The 19,129-nt window shown below is 40.1% G+C and overlaps 1 protein-coding gene across 4 annotated transcripts; it reads left to right on the plus strand.

Moving 5' to 3' along the window:
• The first annotated feature begins 1,955 nt into the window (after positions 1 to 1,955).
• On the plus strand, positions 1,956 to 19,065 carry FAM98A (family with sequence similarity 98 member A). Of its 4 annotated transcripts, none has more exons than XM_020811798.3 (9): positions 1,956 to 2,295; positions 2,686 to 2,788; positions 3,696 to 3,844; positions 4,962 to 5,096; positions 5,714 to 5,898; positions 7,412 to 7,492; positions 10,451 to 10,567; positions 13,649 to 13,816; positions 17,287 to 19,065. In XM_020811798.3, exons 2-9 carry the CDS (start codon positions 2,736 to 2,738, stop codon positions 18,067 to 18,069), a joined length of 1,671 nt encoding a protein of 556 aa, XP_020667457.1. In that variant the 5' UTR covers positions 1,956 to 2,295; positions 2,686 to 2,735; the 3' UTR covers positions 18,070 to 19,065. The 4 variants fall into 4 exon arrangements, with proteins under 4 accessions (XP_020667457.1, XP_020667460.1, XP_020667458.1 ...); XM_020811801.3 differs by having other exon boundaries at positions 2,188 to 2,295; positions 2,729 to 2,788; XM_020811799.3 differs by lacking the exon at positions 1,956 to 2,295 and adding an exon at positions 2,364 to 2,462.
• Positions 19,066 to 19,129: the final 64 nt, after the last annotated feature.

Here is a 19,129-nt window from a genome sequence, read left to right on the forward strand (position 1 = left end):
TAATAATAATAATAATAATAATAATAATAATAATAATAATAATAATAATAATAATAAATAATGTGCCATCAAGTTGATTCTAACTTAGGGCAACCCTTTCCAGGATTTTCTAGGTAGAGAATATTCAAAGGTGATTTACTATTCTCTTCTGGGGGTGCCCTGGGACTACAACTTGGTCATGGCTACACAGGTTGATTCCTCCATGGAAATACTGTACAATGGATCCACAAACTCTGGCTCTGCAGCCGGATATGTAACCCACTGAGGTATTCAGCTAGTTCAGTTTCACTACAATCCTGTTACTATAACTTATGCCATAGACGTCTAGTGACATTAGCTGCAGCAGAGATTTATTTATTTATTGGAATTAAATTTTTTTACTTCCTTTCTGGAGCTTTGGATGCTCCTATGTAATATCTGTCATCAAGCTATTGAATTTGTAGGAAAGAGCCTCGTGGCGCAGTGGTCAAACCGCTGTACTGCAGCCAAAACTGCTCACGACCTGAGGTTCAATCCCGGGTAGCCGGCTCAAGGTTGACTCAGCCTTCTGTCCTTCCGAGGTCGGTAAAATGAGTACCCAGCTTGCTGGGGGGGGGGGGGCGGCAATGTGTAGCCTGCATAATTAACTTGTAAACCGCCCAGAGGGTGCTTGAAGCACTATGGGGTGGTATATAAGCAGCACACTTTGCTTTTTTAATTACTGAAAATTGCTACTGGCATGAAAGTAATTCTGATGGCAGAAAAAAAATTACAGTAATTCATATATTTTACCATCCTTGTCCCTTAGCCTTAAAGCATGGAAACAGGACTTCAGCTAATGAGTGCAATATATTCCTCTCCACATGCCTTCACCATCCCTTATTCGCAACATTAAAATAATACTTCCATTATCCTTTCTCTTAAAATTATAAGCAGGATAATGACTTGAGAAAGAACACCAAGCTTTTTTCCTAGGTTAGTCTAAACTTGGCTCTGGAGATAGATACCGTACCCATATTATTATATCTTGGCTGAATAAACTAAGGTATAAACAAGTTTCATGTTCCTGCCCCAGCTTTTGTTGTCCTTCATTCTTGACACACAGTAACTAACCCCAGAAATCACCATGTTAAAACTCCACAGCGAGTAACTTCAGAAGTCTTCAAGCAGGCATGTTCAAACTTGGAAATTTGGTTTCCAGATGTCGAGTAAGTAGCCATAATCTTGAGCCAATTTTAAATACTATCACTAGTGCACTGCCAATGGCTGAGATAGACTAACACGGCTATCTCTTCTACCACTCCAAAAACTTGTCTACTCCGGTTTTGCTGGATCTTTGCTCTCAAATAACCTAAGGAAGAGAGCTATGGCGGAACTCTTTTCCTCTGAATAAATTCAGCTGTTGTATTTAAATCTCACTTCGCCATGAGGAGTGGCATAATAAATATCAAATAGTGAAGGAGACGAGTGAAAGAGATCTCTTTCACGAAGGCACTCCTCTTGCAGACTGGTTGGCTATGGAATTAAGGGCTAAATTATATTGGACTAGATGTTACAGTAGTAGGAAGTTCCTTCTACTCTCCTTCACTTTTGCACGTGCAATCTGAAGAGCCCTAGAACCCACGATTTTGCCTCCTCATCTGCTTTTAGCATAAAATGACCCTCTCTAAGTCATCTGCAATATTTATTTACTTATCAGGTGTTTTTAACCAGTGCTGACATTGCTGGCCTGGTATAAAAGATCGTTGGCCATCTCTCATTTCTGACATGTTCCGGCATTACTCTCAATTTGGGAGCTTTAAAAATTCAGAGTCTTACGAGGGATGTAGCGTTTGCTCTTTCTTCACGGGTTAAATAAAAAAGCCTAGGAAGCTGTGCCGCAGAGCATGCTGGAACTTGTAGTTCCGCACCCAAAGATGGCCCGCAGCTGAAACCGTGCGTCCCTAACCCGCTGCATGCGCGTAGCGTTTCGACCCAGGGCTTTCCAACGTGGTCCGGCACAGGTATAGAAAAGGGAAAGTTCGGGGGCTGTCCTGCGCTGTGCCTGACAGAAAACATGCGCAGCAAATTACACTTTCGCGTCTTTCGTTTACAAGAAATAGTCTGTTTTGTTGTGTACGGTCTGTTCATGAGGGAGAAAAAGCCCAAAGGCTCACAATCCGCAAAACGGGGATTTCTTTACAATCAGGCGTGAGTTGGGCCAACCCCAAAGGCAGGGTGAGAGGTCAGGCGAAGGGGGCCTTCCTTTTTCCTCTCCCTTCCCCCACCGCCTGACATGCCAACCCAGCAGTCGGCGGCGTAGCAGCTGCGCAAAAGGTAGGCGGTGGTCGTGGGAGTTTTGCTGGAGGGGGTTGGTGGGGTGGGAGGGGGTGTCCCCCAGCCGGTCGCCTGGAACGGGAAGAGACAGCGAAGGAACAGCCAGCTCCTCGTTGGAGAGGGAGGGTATGGCGAAGGGGGTCCCTTCAGAGACTGCCTGTGTCTTGGTCAGTGCCGAGGGAAAGCTGGGGGGGGGTCCGTTTCAAGGGAGGGGGATGCCTTTTGGGAGCAGGACTCGGCCCACCCGCCCCCTTCATCCCGAGGCAAGAGGAGATGGTGGCGCGTCGGTCTTCGTAGGCAAGGCATCGGGTGCCTGGGCCAGCCTGGGGGGGGGGGGGTTAACCATGCGATTTTCTCATGCGTTATCGAGGCTGTTTGTGGTGATTGCAGGTTCCTCAGCTTGCTCGTTTTTCCTTTTGTGTTCATTCTGAAGCCCCAGGATGGAGTTTGAACTCCTGGAGAATGATATTCTGGAGGCTCTAGAAGACCTAGGGTAGGTATGAGAGAAAATACACCTACATGGTCTTGATTTCTTAAGCTTATATTATTATTATTATTATTATTATTATTATTATTATTATTATTATTATTATTATTATTATTATTATTATTATTATTATTTATTTATTTATTTATTTATTTATTTATTTATTTATTTATTTATTTATTTATTTAGTGCCATATGTTACCAGCATTTTCTTAAGATGTTGCCAATATTATTATTTATTGAAATGTTGCCAATATTTACCTGATATTGTTTCTGTAATAGCTTATTTCAGCTTTGTAATTGCCATTGATTTTTTTTTTTTTTTGAAATGTTAAGGGGGGAATGGCAGCTGGGAAAATGAAAGTACTTACCCTTGGCTCTTCACAAGGTTATCGCCAGGCCATATAAACATCCCCTCTCTTTGCTCATAAGAACATAAAATGGGCTACGTCGGCTGTCTAGTCCAGTATTCTGTTAGTAGGCCAACCAATTGCCTGAGAGAGATCAAAAAGTAGAATGCAAATGCTTAAGAGAGTATCTGTGTAATTAATGGACAATTCATAGTGCATTTGTCTCAAATTACCTGGTGTTTTCTTGAAATTACATGGATATGATATAGCTCTGTGTAGGAATAGGAAATATATTTATTTCCTATAATGTATTTGAGCTTTCAAAAAAAAAAGAGAGATCCATTTCTAACTGTACCTATTAAGACATCAGATGATCTTAATGCAATACAGAACATTAGAGAAGAGTTCAATGGACATAAAATTCAATTTGTCATCAGTTGATTAATATTTTGAAACTTTCCATGAAGAAAATTCTGTAGCTGAAAGTACTGATTGTGTGCACCTTAAATTGTACATTTTGTTTAATCATGTATGTTCTCATTTCTGTTTTGTTTGTTCGCCAGTTACAAAGGTCCATTGTTAGAAGATGGAGCTCTTACCCAGGCAGCTTCTGGCGGAGCTGCTTCCCCTGAATACACCAAACTCTGTGCTTGGCTTGTGTCAGAATTAAGATTATTTTGCAAACTAGAAGAAAATGTGCAAGCAACTAACAGTGAGTTACCATGACTCTAATATGAGAATGTATGAAGTCCATATGTAGTGTATGATTTGAGTGATTGTCTATTTTTAAAGCCACTCTCTTGTGAAGACATATCTGCTTAATAATCCAGTTCAAATTCAGGCAGTTCAAACTCAGAATAGTCTTTATTAGTTAAGGAAACAGACTCAAATGCATCATTTACACAATTTTGCAGAGCTGTTCAGCACGGAATTGGCAAGAGCCTATGCACAGCTCCACTGCTCATGTTCTAGCAGGGAGACTTTGCCAGTTTCCCTGAATATCTTTGTAGTCATAATGCTTATAAGCATGCCATTTTAAAAACAAAATCTGAATTTTCTGTGAAACTGAAAACGGTGTCAAATGGACCACTACTACATTGTGTGTTTGTGCAACTGCGGAATTGTAACTTTTGTACATGTTTTGAAAACTGCTCCTTTTCTGGAAAGCAGTTTGCTTTAATCTTTAGTCATGCATTTCATTCCAAAGGCTGACACCCTTTCCATCCTCAAAACAGGAGCGTGGCACTTATCTTCATAAATATATATGATCCAAATACTGATAAAGGGAGGAATAAAATCATATGTTTATAAGAGAACAATTAAAGCTTGGCAATAATAAACAGAAGCATAGGAACAAAGCAAGAGCAAAACGCTCGAGTAAACAAGAGAGTCTTTAACTGTTATTTGGAAATAGTCAAGCTGGACAGTTAATTTGATACCAAACTATTTTCAGCAAAATATTTATTTTTAAATTCTTGTCTCTTTAATGGCTGAACCTTTTCCACTATTATCAAGGAGGTAAGAGGGACGGCTTGTAGACAAAGGGCCTTTTCGGCAGCTGCCCCCAGACTATGGAATGCCCTCCCTACTGAGATTCGTCTGGCGCCGACATTGATGACATTTCGGCGCCAGGTCAAAACCTTCCTGTTCCAGAAGGCTTTTAACTGAAATAATATTAGCTGTGGCAATTTTATATATATATTAATTGTATTTTAATTGCTACATATCTTTATTGTATTTTAAATGCTGTAAGCCGCCCAGAGACCTTTGGGTAGTGTGGGCGGCATATAAATTAAATAAATATATAAATAAATTATCTGTGTCTTAAGGTCCAAGCGAAGCAGATGAGTTCCAGCTTGAAATGAGTGGATTACTGAGTGAAATGAACTGCCCATATACAACATTAACTTCAGGAGATGTCACCAAGCGCCTTCTCAATCAGAAAAACTGTCTGCTGGTACTCAGTAAGTTGAGAAAAAATATGCTCCTTTTTATGCCTGTAATTGGGATCGTGCTGTCCCTTGTTGTAGCTTCAGATCTTATGATTGTGAAAGAAAGAATTTGGTTGGACCCATGAAGCTCATATTTAGGTCTTTCATATCAGTAAGATTGCTGTTATAATTCTAAATGATGGCTTTGATATAAGTAGCTCTTTGCTGCAGTTTGAATGATGGTTAACAATGTGAGAGGCTCATGGTAACTTTATTTGGAGTCATTCATTTGCCACTGCAAGTATTGCTGTTCATTTGCCCCTTCAGTAGTATTAAGTTACTTAATACACATAAAGGAAAGACTGCATCTACAGGCTTGTTTTCTTCCACATTCTCATGTTATGGAAAAGTGTGCCTGTGAATGATGCTGCGTGTTCTTACAGCAGACCTGCTATTTGGCTATAAGTGGGTATTCAGATCCTTGTTCTTTCTGTATCTGTTCTCTTATTCAGTAGAGGATAGCATTAAGCTTCTGTGTTCTTGATTAGTAAAAATAAGCATTTCCATTTTTGGGAATTGTAAAATAGCATAATTTGTGCTAAAAACCAGTTTCTCTTTGCTATGTTGAATGGTCATTTTTCTTTCTTCAGCATACCTCATCTCAGAATTGGAAGCTGCTAGAATGCTGTGTGTGAATGCTCCTCCAAAAAAAACCCAGGAGGGCAGTGGCAGTGAAGTCTTTCAGGAACTAAAGGGCATATGTATTGCTTTAGGCATGTCTAAGCCTCCAGCCAACATAACTATGTTCCAGTTCTTCAGTGGGATAGAAAAAAAGGTAGGAACCAATTTAAAGGTAGCGGCTTTGACTCTGATTTTCTTGTGCATCAGCAATAAAAAATTATGCATCTGCAACTTTTCCCTCTGCTGTGGCCTGCCACACAGGGAAGAGCATCCCCTCTCTTAGAACCTGAAGTGTGACTTTTCAGAGGCATGATGGACTATAGCAAGAATTGAGTGGGTAAAGGGAAAGGTCCGTAAGTGTGCACACAGAATAGGCTTTTATTAGGCTTTTTAAAAAAACAGCTATTTAAGGGCCTCACATGTAAAAATATTTTCAGGATAGCTTGCAAAAATAAAATTATGGTTTAAAACAATGTGGTTAGAATATAGTAAATAAAGCACCATTAAATAGCGGAGGTAATGTTGAGAGCAAGATCTGAGGGACTAAAACATTTTCCGACTGATGCTGAAAAGACATTAGAGTTAGCCCCATTGAAACCTCCTCAAGAAGGGAGTTCACAGATCTGACACCACCACCAGAAAGAACATTTTCTTACATTGCTGCCCATACCCTTGCATGACATGGCTTGCAGAAATGATTTCAGTGAACAAGTAGGCTTCTTTTTACAAAAGGCAGTCCTTTGGGTAGTCAGGCCACAACCTGTTAATGCTTTAAAGCTAGTTTCAGCATTTGCAATTCACCTTTTAAAAAAGTGAAGTTTTTAGGTGTTCAGTCATTCACTCATCCACTTGATGGGATGGTATAATAAAGTATTCCCTTCTTTCACAATGTTTTTTTTCTCCCTAGAAATTCCCTTGAATGACCAAAGTCATTCTTGATCTGATTCCTTAAAAATTCTAAGCTCTAGGATAAGCAGTCTAATTTTATTGTGTGAGCCATGAGCAAACAAATGTTGAAATATTTTTATTTCTTTATTCATATCAGAGTATTGCACAATTTAAAGTTATGAACATATATTAAATATAGGCAAGATTAAAAGCAAATTAAAATGTTAAGATAATTAGACTGTTCTTGACCAGAAGAAGACTTCTTCAATATTGTTAACTTGGTCACTTGCTAGGTGTTCTTTTATACATATGTTGAGGCATAAATTGTATGCACCTATGCTGAGATCATAGTCTTTGTTTAGTCTTAAGATGATATGCATAAGGTTGGCTGTGATAAAGAAATGTACAGAGGTTAAGACCCTGTTTTTGCAAATAGTAAATTTAGTTGCTCTCTGTATTTTTTTCTTTTTTGGTTAAAATAACTGACCCGTTTCTCTTTATTTGTGTTTTCCATCCATTAAGGAACTGAGATTGGTGTGTTACTTTTTTACAGTTGCGAGTCCCACTCCTTTTTTCGTTGTGTTTATTCCTGTAATTTTTTGAGGATGTTTTGTAATTCTGACACATCTGAATGTGTATGCAGTGACCGAAGTACTGTAATGAGTTTGGATTCCAAAACTGTATAATTTGTTTATGTATAGTTTTTTTCCAGAGCTGTATACTTTTGTGGAGGAAAAGCCAGTCTTCTGTTGATGTTAACACTGTGTGTTTTATTACAGTTGAAAGAAACATTAGGGAAGGTTCCGCCAAATCATGTAGGAAAACCTTTACTGTCAAAGCCGCTGGGTCCAGTTCATTGGGTAAGTTCTTTTTTGAAGGACTGTTTTGAACATTTTTTACTGGGATTTCAATTTTTTCTTTTGCTCATTCAAAAACAGAGTGAATTTTCTGTGGCAATTACTTCATATGGTTGGCAAGCAGAGTACAAATTACATAACTGACATTACCTATATCCAGATTCTATTTTCTGGGAGCGATTTGAAGGTACATTTTGTGAAAGTGAACTCTTGTCCTGTCCTGTTCTCATTGTCGTATGCCACGGGCGAAAGAAAGAGGTGACAGAGTTACACCATTTACCTAACTTGTTTTTTTTCCCCTCCCAGTTCTGGGAACAGAGTCGTCACTTAAAAAGGGAAAACAAAAACCTTTACCAAGGCCTAGTTAAAGAGTAAGAAACATGCAGGCTGTACTGTATATTAGCTCAGTTCTTTTAGCTCCCTGGTGCCCCCTGATGGAAGAAAAAAATATTTGGCCGGGAAAGGAGATATGATACACTTGCCTCCAGAATGCTAATGGATGGATTCCTTTTATGTTGTCTATGTTTTCAGTAAGGTTACGGAAGTTATTGAATATTTGATCTTAGGACTGATTATCCATTTTTGATAATCCATGGGCAGGCTGTCTCAACAGCAGTCACTGGCTGGGAAAATGTTCCAGTTCAGTTTACTCAAGGTCTTTTTAGGGATTTAGGCATGTAGCTTTAAGACCAGGCCCTTTTCTATGATGTCACAACATTATAGCTGTTATCTGGGAAGTCCAGATGCATGAATCTGTACCTCAATAGGTGGAAAGATATCTAGATGCAGATAGATTCCATTAAAGCATGACTGTTCATGGCACTGTTGTGCTCTTAAAGATCATACGGCTTGGAGAAGATTGAGAGTGATCTTGAATTATTTTCATGTAAACTGCAGTGTATCCACCTACAGTTTGCATTGGCTAACCTAGTAGTTTTGTGCAGCAGCTGTTTCTGTGATGTCACGTCTGTTCTTCTGCTTAGTTTTGCACCTCTCTTGCACATTTCAGCTAGCTGTTCTCAATGCTGGCATAATATTCCTAATTAAATCTTGTTGGGCATTTATACAAATGATATAACTTTTGGGAGCAAATTGCTTTAAGAAGACAGCATGTAGCAGGTAAGATTTACAAAGATTTCTGAACTTAACTGCAATTAGCTTCTTTAAAGTTAGACCATTTGTGTAGCTGGATTTCAGCTACAGTGGTACCTCGCTAGACAATGACCCCACTAAACGGCGAATCCACATAACAATGACTTTTTGCGATTGCTATAGCGATTCGCATAACACTCATTCCAATGGGCGATTTTCGCTTGACCATTTGGTCAGTGCTTTGTGAACCGTTTGTTTGCAAGACGACGATTTCTACAGCTGATCGGTGGCTCCACAAAATGGCTGCCCTGTGTTTTCCGGACCCATACTTCGCAGGACAGCCATTTTTACAGCTGATCAGAGGAGAAGTGCTGGCCCAGCATTCTGAATCCCCTCCTACTTGCTGCCACCCTGCATAATGTACTGCATTTTTCCGTGTATAAAACACTTCTTCCTAAAATTAGAGGAAAAATTAAGTGTTGTTTTATACACGGAAGGAAGCAGTTGTGCTCAGGGACCTCTTGCTGTTGCCGCTGCCCAGTTGCCTCTTCCAGAGCTCACAGCTTGTCTCCTCTGGTGGCCCCGAGGCAGCAGCAACAGGAGGTGGAGGCGAAGGAGCATTCACACGTGCTTGGGCGCCTCTTGCTGTTGCCTTCCCCACCCGCTTGATCACCACCTCCAGTGGATTGACGGGCTCAGCTCATGTCCGCTGCCTTGTCCCCTCTGGTGGTGGAGGCAGGAGGAGACAGAGGTGGAAGTGAACAAGCACTCACATGCACTCACATGCCGCCAGATAAGCTCCTCGCACAATCTCCTTAGGGCAGGCACATGAGCTGGAGGTGAGCCTCAGCAGTTGCACTGGAGGAGGTAATTGTATGGGCAGTGGAGACAACAGCAGCAGGAGATGGAAGTGGAGAACCAGTTGCCCATTAACTGCTCCTCTGCCTCCATCAAGGGTCATAATTAGGGGGGTGTTTTATCCATTGGGGGTCGTATATATCATAAAATACGTTATAATTTGTTCCCATATCACTGCTTTCATCTTACTGCCTTGAGTTCCTTTAATAGAATCTAATGAGGAACAAAGGGAGGACAACAAGAGAAAGGAGCAGTTGATCTTGCAGATTGCATTCCAAACAAACATCTGGTTGAATACTATTCAAATGTCTTTTCAACTGTATAATGTCAAAGGCCAATTTGGGTGCAGCTATACTTTATTGAGCCAAAGTTGATGTTGGAGCCCCTGGCTTCCTTTTCTCATTCATGGGTTTTGAAGCTTCATATCTGGTCTCTCTCAATCAGTTTTCTATTACACCTTGAAAAGGAAATTGTGAGACTTTTGTTACCAACAAGGATTTTTCCTCAGAATCAAATAATTTATCTTATTAAACCAACTCAAAATGATGACAACTCATTATACTTGAAAGAAGGGGGGAAATTAAAGCTGGTACCTCCCAATGGATCATGTTTCCCACCTGGTAGCCCTTTGGGAGCACACACCTTGTCTGTGCTGTCGTGGGCTTTCTGCACCATGTAGTCTGCATAGAGATTGTTCTCTCATGCTTTTGAGGGTTCTGCTGTATATGCAGACAGATTTATTTAAAGTTGTGTTTTTTGCCATTGTGACCACTGCAACTCGTGACAGTGGGCAAATTAAGTGACTGATTTGGGAATTTGTGTTGTGGCTGTTAGGCCAAATGGCAAGGACCAAACCAAAGTAAGTACCAGTGTGTTTGAATTCCATGCTTCTTCATGTCCAGGAATGTTATGTCTCAGCCAGCCTGCTCTCTTGCTCAGAGATTCAGGAGGAAAACTTTTAATTTAATTTATTGTTCAGGTTTCAGCAAATCTGTGCCATTTTCATTTCAGGAAAAAATTGAAGCTATTAATCAAGCCATAGCCAACGAATATGAAGTTCGAAGGAAATTATTAGTGAAGCGTCTGGATGTCACTGTTCAGTCTTTTGGCTGGTCAGATCGAGCAAAGGTACAACCTGCTTTCTGTAAGCAGCCTTTATGCCTGCCAGAGCTTTGCTGCCTGTTATTCAAAACTGCCTCTCCTTGTTCATGAGACTGGGGGAATCCCATCGGTACACTTGATCTGTGAATGTATTGCAAGGTGTTTAGAAATAATCCTGACAAGGATTTACCATACATTACTGCCAGGTGGAGTGCTTCCTGGCCAGGACTCCAGCCGCTGCATTCCATGTTCCCCATCTGGCCAGCCCCACACACTCCAGGAACAGTGAGCATTTTGTAGCCACTAAGCTCACTCATTCATCATTAGACTGTTGTGCTGCCCACCCCTGTCTCCTCCAAAAGATGTTTATAGTTCTGCAAATCTTGCGGTTACTGCTAGTCTTCTGAACCTCTTTCTTGTTTGTGCATAGTAATGCTTTTGCTCTTTAAGCACCAGCACTCACAGCCTGAACATAAGCTATAGGAAGAGTGATACTTGGATTGCTCTTCCTGTAACTTTAACATAGAATTGTCCATTCTGTACTTGAGTTGCCTGTAAATAGACACAGTCAGCTTTTACTACATATCTATCATTGACAGAAACATACCATTAGTTGTGTTCTGTGCATTTAATCAAGAAGAACGTTGGACTTCTTATTTCTAATGCTGTTAATTAATTGGGTCTGAGAAGGCAGCCAAATATAATCACTGCATTACTCTGTGGTAGGACCAGGAGAGGGAGTGTGAAGAATTAATTCCCAGGTATTTGAATGTTTTAACCTGTTCTGTCCGTTGGCCCTCAGTAACCCAATCTTTGGTTTTACTATGTCTAGGGAAGACCATTATTTTGGTTTTTTTTCAAAATTGAGTTTTCCTGCAATAACTCAAAAAGGCACATATGATTCGTTTAAGGTCAATTTCTGAGAGCAACATGAGAACCGCATCATCTTCATATGGTAGCAGGACTACATTGGTTTTAGCCAGTTTCAGGGAGTGATATTCAGGTGCTAAACAACTTTTAGAGAGGTTAAGATGCAAGTTGAATAGTGTGGGTGCTAATATGCAACCTTGGCAAACCCCTCTGTTGAATGCATTTTATCAAATACATTGCAGTCCTTATTTGCCATGCCAAAATGCACCTCTTCAGCCGGTCTGCGACTTGAAGCTGGTATGCCCTCAGTAGAATGTCAAGCATGACTACATGCATTTTGTTATCGGTTAAAGGTTGTTAACGTGGCTACCTATGCTATTTGCAGAAATATGTCTTTGCCAGCTCATGGTATAAGGGATTTAGAAAACAACCGCATCTCTTAGGCTTATCTATGGATTTCCTACTGAGACAGCCAAAAGGTAGCATTAAGCCAATACTTATTCAACATATGAAAGATACAGACCTTCCGTACTCTCTAGCTTGTGCAGACTTGTTCACCACTGTGTTTTGGCCTAAATTTTAACTTCCCCAAGCCAGTTAAGTACTTATACCAAATTACAGCACTGAGATATCACTTTGCCTTTTCAAGGACTGGATTTAACTGCCTTGCCTCAGCCCTTTTAAAAGGGCGTTTTAATACCACCCCATACAGTGAAAGAATTTATCCTTTCAAGAAAGAAATTATTGAGTCCTTGGGGCACATCATTTTAGAAACTTCTTCAATATCTTGGTTCAATCATGAGTAAATGTACTGGTCTACCTCCCACAGGCTATCTGAAGTTTCTGTTGTGGAGAGAATCAATAACACAGTTAGTGGTTAAATTTTTATTTTCAGCTATGAGAACTTGCAAAACACTATAGCAAGATTTTATACTATGTGATTATTTTATCTATTTTATCTTTGTATAATTGGGTCTACAACCACATAATAAAAATGTACTTAGACTGCATTACTCAGTGTCTGCTAAACTTCTATTTTATAGCAGAGCTTCCTATTTCTTGCTTTTGTCTAGAGCTATACGTAGGGAAGCTTAAGTTTGCAAAATACAATTTGGTATTTGTAATTTTCATGATGCATCATGCATCACAAGATTATCAAGCTTCCAAAGATGCCTCAAAAGCTGCCTTATATGAAATGAATCAGCCCAAAGGTTGAGCTGAGTTTTAAAGATATTCACGAGGAGGGATATAACCAAAAATATCAACTTGTTTTAGCCCAAGGCTCTTGCTGCTAGTTATTAAGCCCAACAGAAGCATTTCAAGCATCCACAATGGGAACCCATTTTTATGAAAATGAAAAATGCTTTGTAGCGTCGGGGCACGACTGTATGGTGAATTCCAGGAGGATCAGAATCAGTCCCAAAGGCTCCATATTGTAACTCAGCATTATCTAAACTGTCTGGCATTGGATTTCTAGGATTCTAGAAGTAGAGATGCTACTCAGATATGTCATGCATTGAAACTCTAGCCAAGATCTCAGTAATGGGGCTTAGAAGCAAATTTGGCAGTGGTCTTCCAAGGTTATGTGCCGTTGGGAACAACAGTGATGAAAGTGATGGCCTGAAATCAAGCTGGGCACGTTTATACATTAGTTAGGCTTTCTTGCTGCACTCTTACCAAGAGTTGCTACTGACAAGACTACAGAATTGCAAGGAAAAGCTCATATATCATATGGCCTGTCTGTTTGAATGCTGTACCATGGGTATAGTTTGAAAAGTAAGAGGACATCAAGACAGATTATATTAAATAGAAGATAAATTATGGAAGGTTGGAGCGGAAGGATGAAGGCGATATCTCCAGATCTATCTCAGAATGATGTGTTCTTGTGTCAGCAATTGCTGTCAGACAAATCTCACCTTTCTTTGTGTTCAGTGATTGTAGCCGCATTAAGCCCAGGAAACAGGAATTATTGAATGTACTTGGAAACATGATTTTAACCATAACTGCAGAACCAAATAAGATGGCAAATTGCCCAATTTTGCACTCTAGGTTTGTTATGACAACTGTTACTGGAGCTTGAATCTGTTATTAGAGTTGTGGTTGTTTTAAAATGCCATGGAATGAAATTTTTTAATTGGACTTTTCAGTAGAATGTCAATAACTGTTGATCTCTCTTTTTCTCCCCCACCTCTCTCTCCCTCCCTCCACCTCTCTCCTCTTTCTGTGTATATGTTATAGAGTCAGACGGAGAAATTGGCTAAAGTCTATCAGCCAAAGCGTGCCATCTTATCTTCTAAGTGCACTATATCTGTTGCTCACCTCTTGGCAGCTAGGCAAGACTTGTCAAAGATTATGAGAACTAGCAGTGGTTCTATCAGAGAGAAGACGGCATGTGCCATTAATAAGGTATTTCCCTTGTATTGTTGATAGACTTTAATTCCTCAGGTGCTGTAGATACTAAGAAGCTCCATGAGAAGAAACTTTTGTGTACATGATAGAATAGCACTGCTTTCAACATATACTGTGCATGCTAGTTCTCTTTTCTCTCCTTCATCCTTTCTGATTGTCTGTTTTTACAAGTTTAATTAATTCACATTATTTCTAGGTTCCATAATATTAAAAATTACGTGAGTTGTAATAACATCTGAACATCTTACAGCCATAGGAAAAACTGTAGGCATAAATACTTAAAAATCCATCCTTGCAACATGTATAAAGATCCTAGTGTCAAGACCTTAGCAAAAGTATAATAAAATAGAAAAAAAGAAGGTTTTAAGTTAAATTCCAAAACATAGTTTATGGCAAGCTTCCCTCTAAGCCATGTGTGTGGTACTCCACCTCCCTCTGAGCCGCTCTCTTCATTCTCTGGACAGCAGTTGGGTTCAGCCCCTTTGATTCTGGTCGTAATGGAACCCTGCGCGTGGGTGGGGCAGAGTCGTGTGCACCTTCAGGGGTGAAGTTCTGCGAGAGAAAGGTGGAGCCCAACCTAGTGGGGCTCAGAATTAGAGGGTACATTGGTTTATAGCCTGAAAAGGCAGAGAATAAATCTCTAGATTACATCAGAGTTTTTGAGAATGAAAGTATTAAAAGCAAAAAAGCTTCTAACTTTTAGTGAAAGGCATAAATATAAATATATATAAAGTAAAAAACATTAATTAGCTCTAAGCATGTTAAGAACATACACGGGAAACCATTTTCTCACCAAGCCTCATGTAAAATCCACTGTTGGCTTTCATTGCCACACTGTCATATTTTTGCTGCTCTAGGGATGTTCACCTAGCATCAGTTCCCTTCTCTGTCTCATGCTTTATATCCTGTTTGGATAATATATATATCCATTCAGTAACAGTGTGTGTCTCCCATTGCGTCTCATAACACTATATGATTTCATCCTGTATTTATAGTCTAGTTTAAATCAAAACAATAAGCCTTTATATAGGAAGGCTAAAATGTCACTGTGATAACAATCAGGTGGCATAGCTTATTGTTGTGGGAATGTTCTGGTCCTCCTGTCCTCATCAAAACATTTATTTGTTATTAATTCTGAGGCTAAAGTCTTATAAAACAAACGACACATTCTCTTCTTCTTCTTGCTTATCATTAAACAACTTAAAATAGCATTGATCTTTTTCTTCTTTTACAAAATTCTGTAAAAGCTTCTATTGTACAATATATTCTTCTTATTTGCCTAACACGGGTTTCCACATCTATTTTGCAGCATCTCTTTGGCAATTAATATTATAAGTAAAACAGCACAAGTGGCATTTTAAAATGCACTTCATTTTTTTCTCCTGTCTGTTCACATTAGATCATTGTTCTGTTTACTCTTTCTCACAAAAACTGGCACGAAACTGAATTAGTTACTTCTGCCTTGTTAACTTATCAGTAGTTTTGTTCCAAAACAATATGGGTGTAATGTAAACTGTCTCCTGAGTAGTAGTTTTTCAAATGTACTTTTACTTTAAATGCACTCCCAAAGCACTTTTTAAAAGAACTTTTCATTTTTAGGGCAATACCTCTGCACCCCGTAAACTCAATTTTTTGAACTACTCACCCACAAAAAAATAGCTGAAGCAAAAAAAAAGCCCTGCTCACTGGATTCCAACAAATCTCAACCCTATTATACATTAAAATTTCCCCCTCCCCCATACATTCTGATTGGCTGTGAACTGCAACTCTTTCAACACTGTTGGATGAAAAAAATTCCTGGGTGATTTATAGACAAAGGATGCAAGAAAAATTAAAGAGGGAAACATGAAAAATCACAAAACTTTTGTGTACCGTTTTTCATTAATACAAATCATTCATGTTCGAGGCTCTCAGTAACTGATGAAAGAACACTAAAGAGAGCCTCTTTCATGTGTTTCATTTTCCCTTTCATGTAAATCATCATCTTAGAACTGCAGAGATGGAAGGGACCCTGTGGATCATTGAGTCCAGCCCATGTCAAGGAGGCACAGTGGGGAATCAAACTTCCATCCCTTGGCTCCACAGCCAGATACCTAGACCACTGAGCTATCTATGAAAAGCTATCCCTATAAGATACCCTTGTACAGTAATTGTTTTAGATGTTCCTTCAGAGCTATGATTATCAGCATGATAATGCAACATTGTAATTTCCATTAAAAGTCCAAATTCTGTCTCAGAAGTGGACTTACTGGTCTTCAAAAGGCATACTCAGAACTAAATCCAGTTGTTAGTTCCAACTAGAGTATACCTGTAGACTTATTGTAAGTATTGATTTCACAACACTTGTTAATCCAGTTGGGATTATAATTTAATTTAGTGCGTAGCCATGTTTATGTTATATAATAGTGACAGGAAGGCTATATATATTTCCAAATATATGTTTAAAATCCAGTTGAAAGGTTTTTACATTTTAGATGTTGGAATTTCCTACTATTTTATTATTTCATTTAAGCTCTTTTAAAATATATTTGGTATTATCTTTAAAAGCCTAAATCAGGAGTCTCTTATGGTCTGTGGGCTACATCTGGCCCACCTTGCCTTTTTATCTGGCCTGGCAGGTGGAAAATCGCTGTTAAGCAAAATTGTCGTCAAGCAGGGGGAAAAAAACCCATTGGAATGCATTGAAAACTGGTTAATGCATTCCAGTGGGGGAAATATCTGATCATCCAGCCAAGATCTTCCATAGGGCGGCCATTTTACGATCCCTGTGTTGCGAAAATAGGTCCAGAAAACGCGGGGAGCCATTTTGCGAGCCACCGATCAGCTGTTTTTAATCGTCGTCCAGCGAAAAAACGGTTCCCGAAGCAGGAACTGAAACGACGTAAAGCAAAAAAAAACCCATAGAAACATCGCTATGGCGATTGCAAAAAAGTCATCGTAAAGTGATTTCGTCATCTAATGCTGTGGTCCCCAACCTTGGGCCTCCAGATGTTCTTGGACTACAACTCCCAGAAGCCTTCACCACCACCTCTGCTGGCCAGGATTTCTGGGAGTTGAAGTCCAAGAACATCTGGAGGCCCAAGGTTGGGGACCACTGACGGAGTCGTCAAGTGGGGCACCACTGTATTTGTAAAGAAATCATAACATCACTGTTTCATTTTATTTTTAAGTAAAGTTGGTTCGGCCCCTGAACACAGTTCAGATTTTTCATGTGCTCCCCCATAGAAATTAATTGCCCACCCCTGATCTTTCTGAATATTGGCTTTGATCTGCTGAATTTTTTCCTCACCATTGTGTCTCTTCAGTGTGCATTTACATAGCAGATCTACACCCTTACCCCTTTTTTCCTGCATGGACTGAAAATTTAATTTGTATGAATCTTTTAATGTTGTGTCAGTGGATTATTAAGTAGCAAAGTTACTTTGCTGTGTTAATTCTTCCAACGCATTGATTTCTTCTGCTTATAGGTATTAATGGGCCGAGTACCTGACAGAGGTGGTAGACCCAATGAAATTGAACCACCACCCCCAGAGATGCCACCATGGCAAAAAAGACAAGATGGTCCTCAGCAGCAAAGTGGTGGAGGCCGAGGCGGTAGAGGTGGCTATGAATCATCGTATGGAGGCCGTGGAGGTTATGAACATGGGGGTCATGACAGAGGAGGACGAGGAGGATATGACCAAGGTGGTTATGAGAGAGGAGGCAGAGGCGGATATGACTCATCATACGGAAGTCGAGGTCATGAACATGGGGGTCACGAACGAGGAGGACGAGGACGTGGTTATGACCATGGAGGCAGAGGGGGAGGAAGAGGAGGCAAGCCTCAAGGAGGCTGGACTGATGGTGGTGGAAGTGGCTATCAAGATGTCAACTATAGGGACAGTAACTACAGAGAAACCAACTTTCAAACTGGGGGTTACCATGGTGGTGGTGGCAGCAGCGGTTACCAAGGAGGTGGCTATGGTGGTTACCAATCTTCGTATTCAGGAAGTGGCTATCAAGGTGGTGGTGGAAGCTACCAGCAAGACAACAGATACCAAGATGGGCATTCTGGTGAACGAGGAGGAGGCCGTGGAGGAGGGAGAGGAGGCCGTGGGGGCCGAGGAGGCCGTGGTGGGCAAGGTGGTGGCTGGGGAGGAAGAGGTGCACAGAACTTTAATCAAGGTGGGCAATTTGAGCAGCACTTCCAGCATGGGGGTTATCAGTACAATCAGTCTGGATTTGGGCAGGGAAGACATTTCACAAGCTGAGGCTTCAAACATTTACATTTTGGCAGAGCTCAACTAATAGACATCTGTTCTTAGCTTTTTTTTTTTTTTTAATTAGTACCAGATCACATATGACAGGCAACTTCTGGAAGATTATCTTATCTATCTGAATGTGCAGATAGGTCTGGTGCTGTCTAAACTTTTAGTGCAGCTTTTCTTCAAGACTCTTTAGAACAGTAGCCATAGTTCTGTGTACTAAAGAAATCTAGAGAGTTGGGAGTACCTGTCAACACCTGCAGTATGAAAAACAGCCTGCCATTTTTTACATAGGCTCCTGGTTTTCTTTTAAAATCTTGCACAATTTAAGCTATTTTCAACATTGCTTTCACTCTGACTTCCCCCTAGCCAGCAAGCTGATCCCAAACGTAGGTTGTAAAACAGCAGATAAGTGTGAAGTTAATTGAGCATAACTCCCATTAAGGTCAGTTGGATTTATGCATTTTTAACTCTGCAGAATTACAGCCTACTTCAATTGGCTTGTGCCTATTATATGAGCTCTGCTGCTGACAACTTGTCTCTCACTGATTGAAAACCCTACCATATGTCCGCACCAGATAACCTGACCGCTGTCATACCATGCAAAGGTCATATATCAAACCAAGCTAAGTTGTGAACAGGTAATATATATAGCCTTGTGCTTCAGCATAATTCAGTTTCATACAAACAGTTGATCCCCATCCCTCACCCTGACCAACTTAAATTTTACTTGAAATTAGCTAGCAGTAACGGCAGTCTGAAACTTGTTTTATGCACGAGTTATCAGCAAATGCTGGATGGTTCCATTTTGACATTGAATTTAAGACAAAATGCTTCAGCTGGGTTGGTTACATTTTTCTTTATGAAAAGTTGCATCAAGTGCGCCTTGCCTGGTTTTTTTGTGCGTGTGTGCGTGCGTGTGTGCATTGTAAAGCTGTGAAAGAAAATGGCTGAAGGTGTGCTGTTGTATAAAGGTGAGCAATAAAAGCATCTGTTCTCTTATTTGTTGGTTTCTCTTTTCTGTTTCCAGTAGAGACCTCATTGCTTAAGAGAGAAGTCAAGAATT

Source organism: Pogona vitticeps, chromosome 1 (assembly GCF_051106095.1).
Source record: "Pogona vitticeps strain Pit_001003342236 chromosome 1, PviZW2.1, whole genome shotgun sequence".
Taxonomy (NCBI): Eukaryota; Metazoa; Chordata; class Lepidosauria; order Squamata; family Agamidae; genus Pogona; species Pogona vitticeps.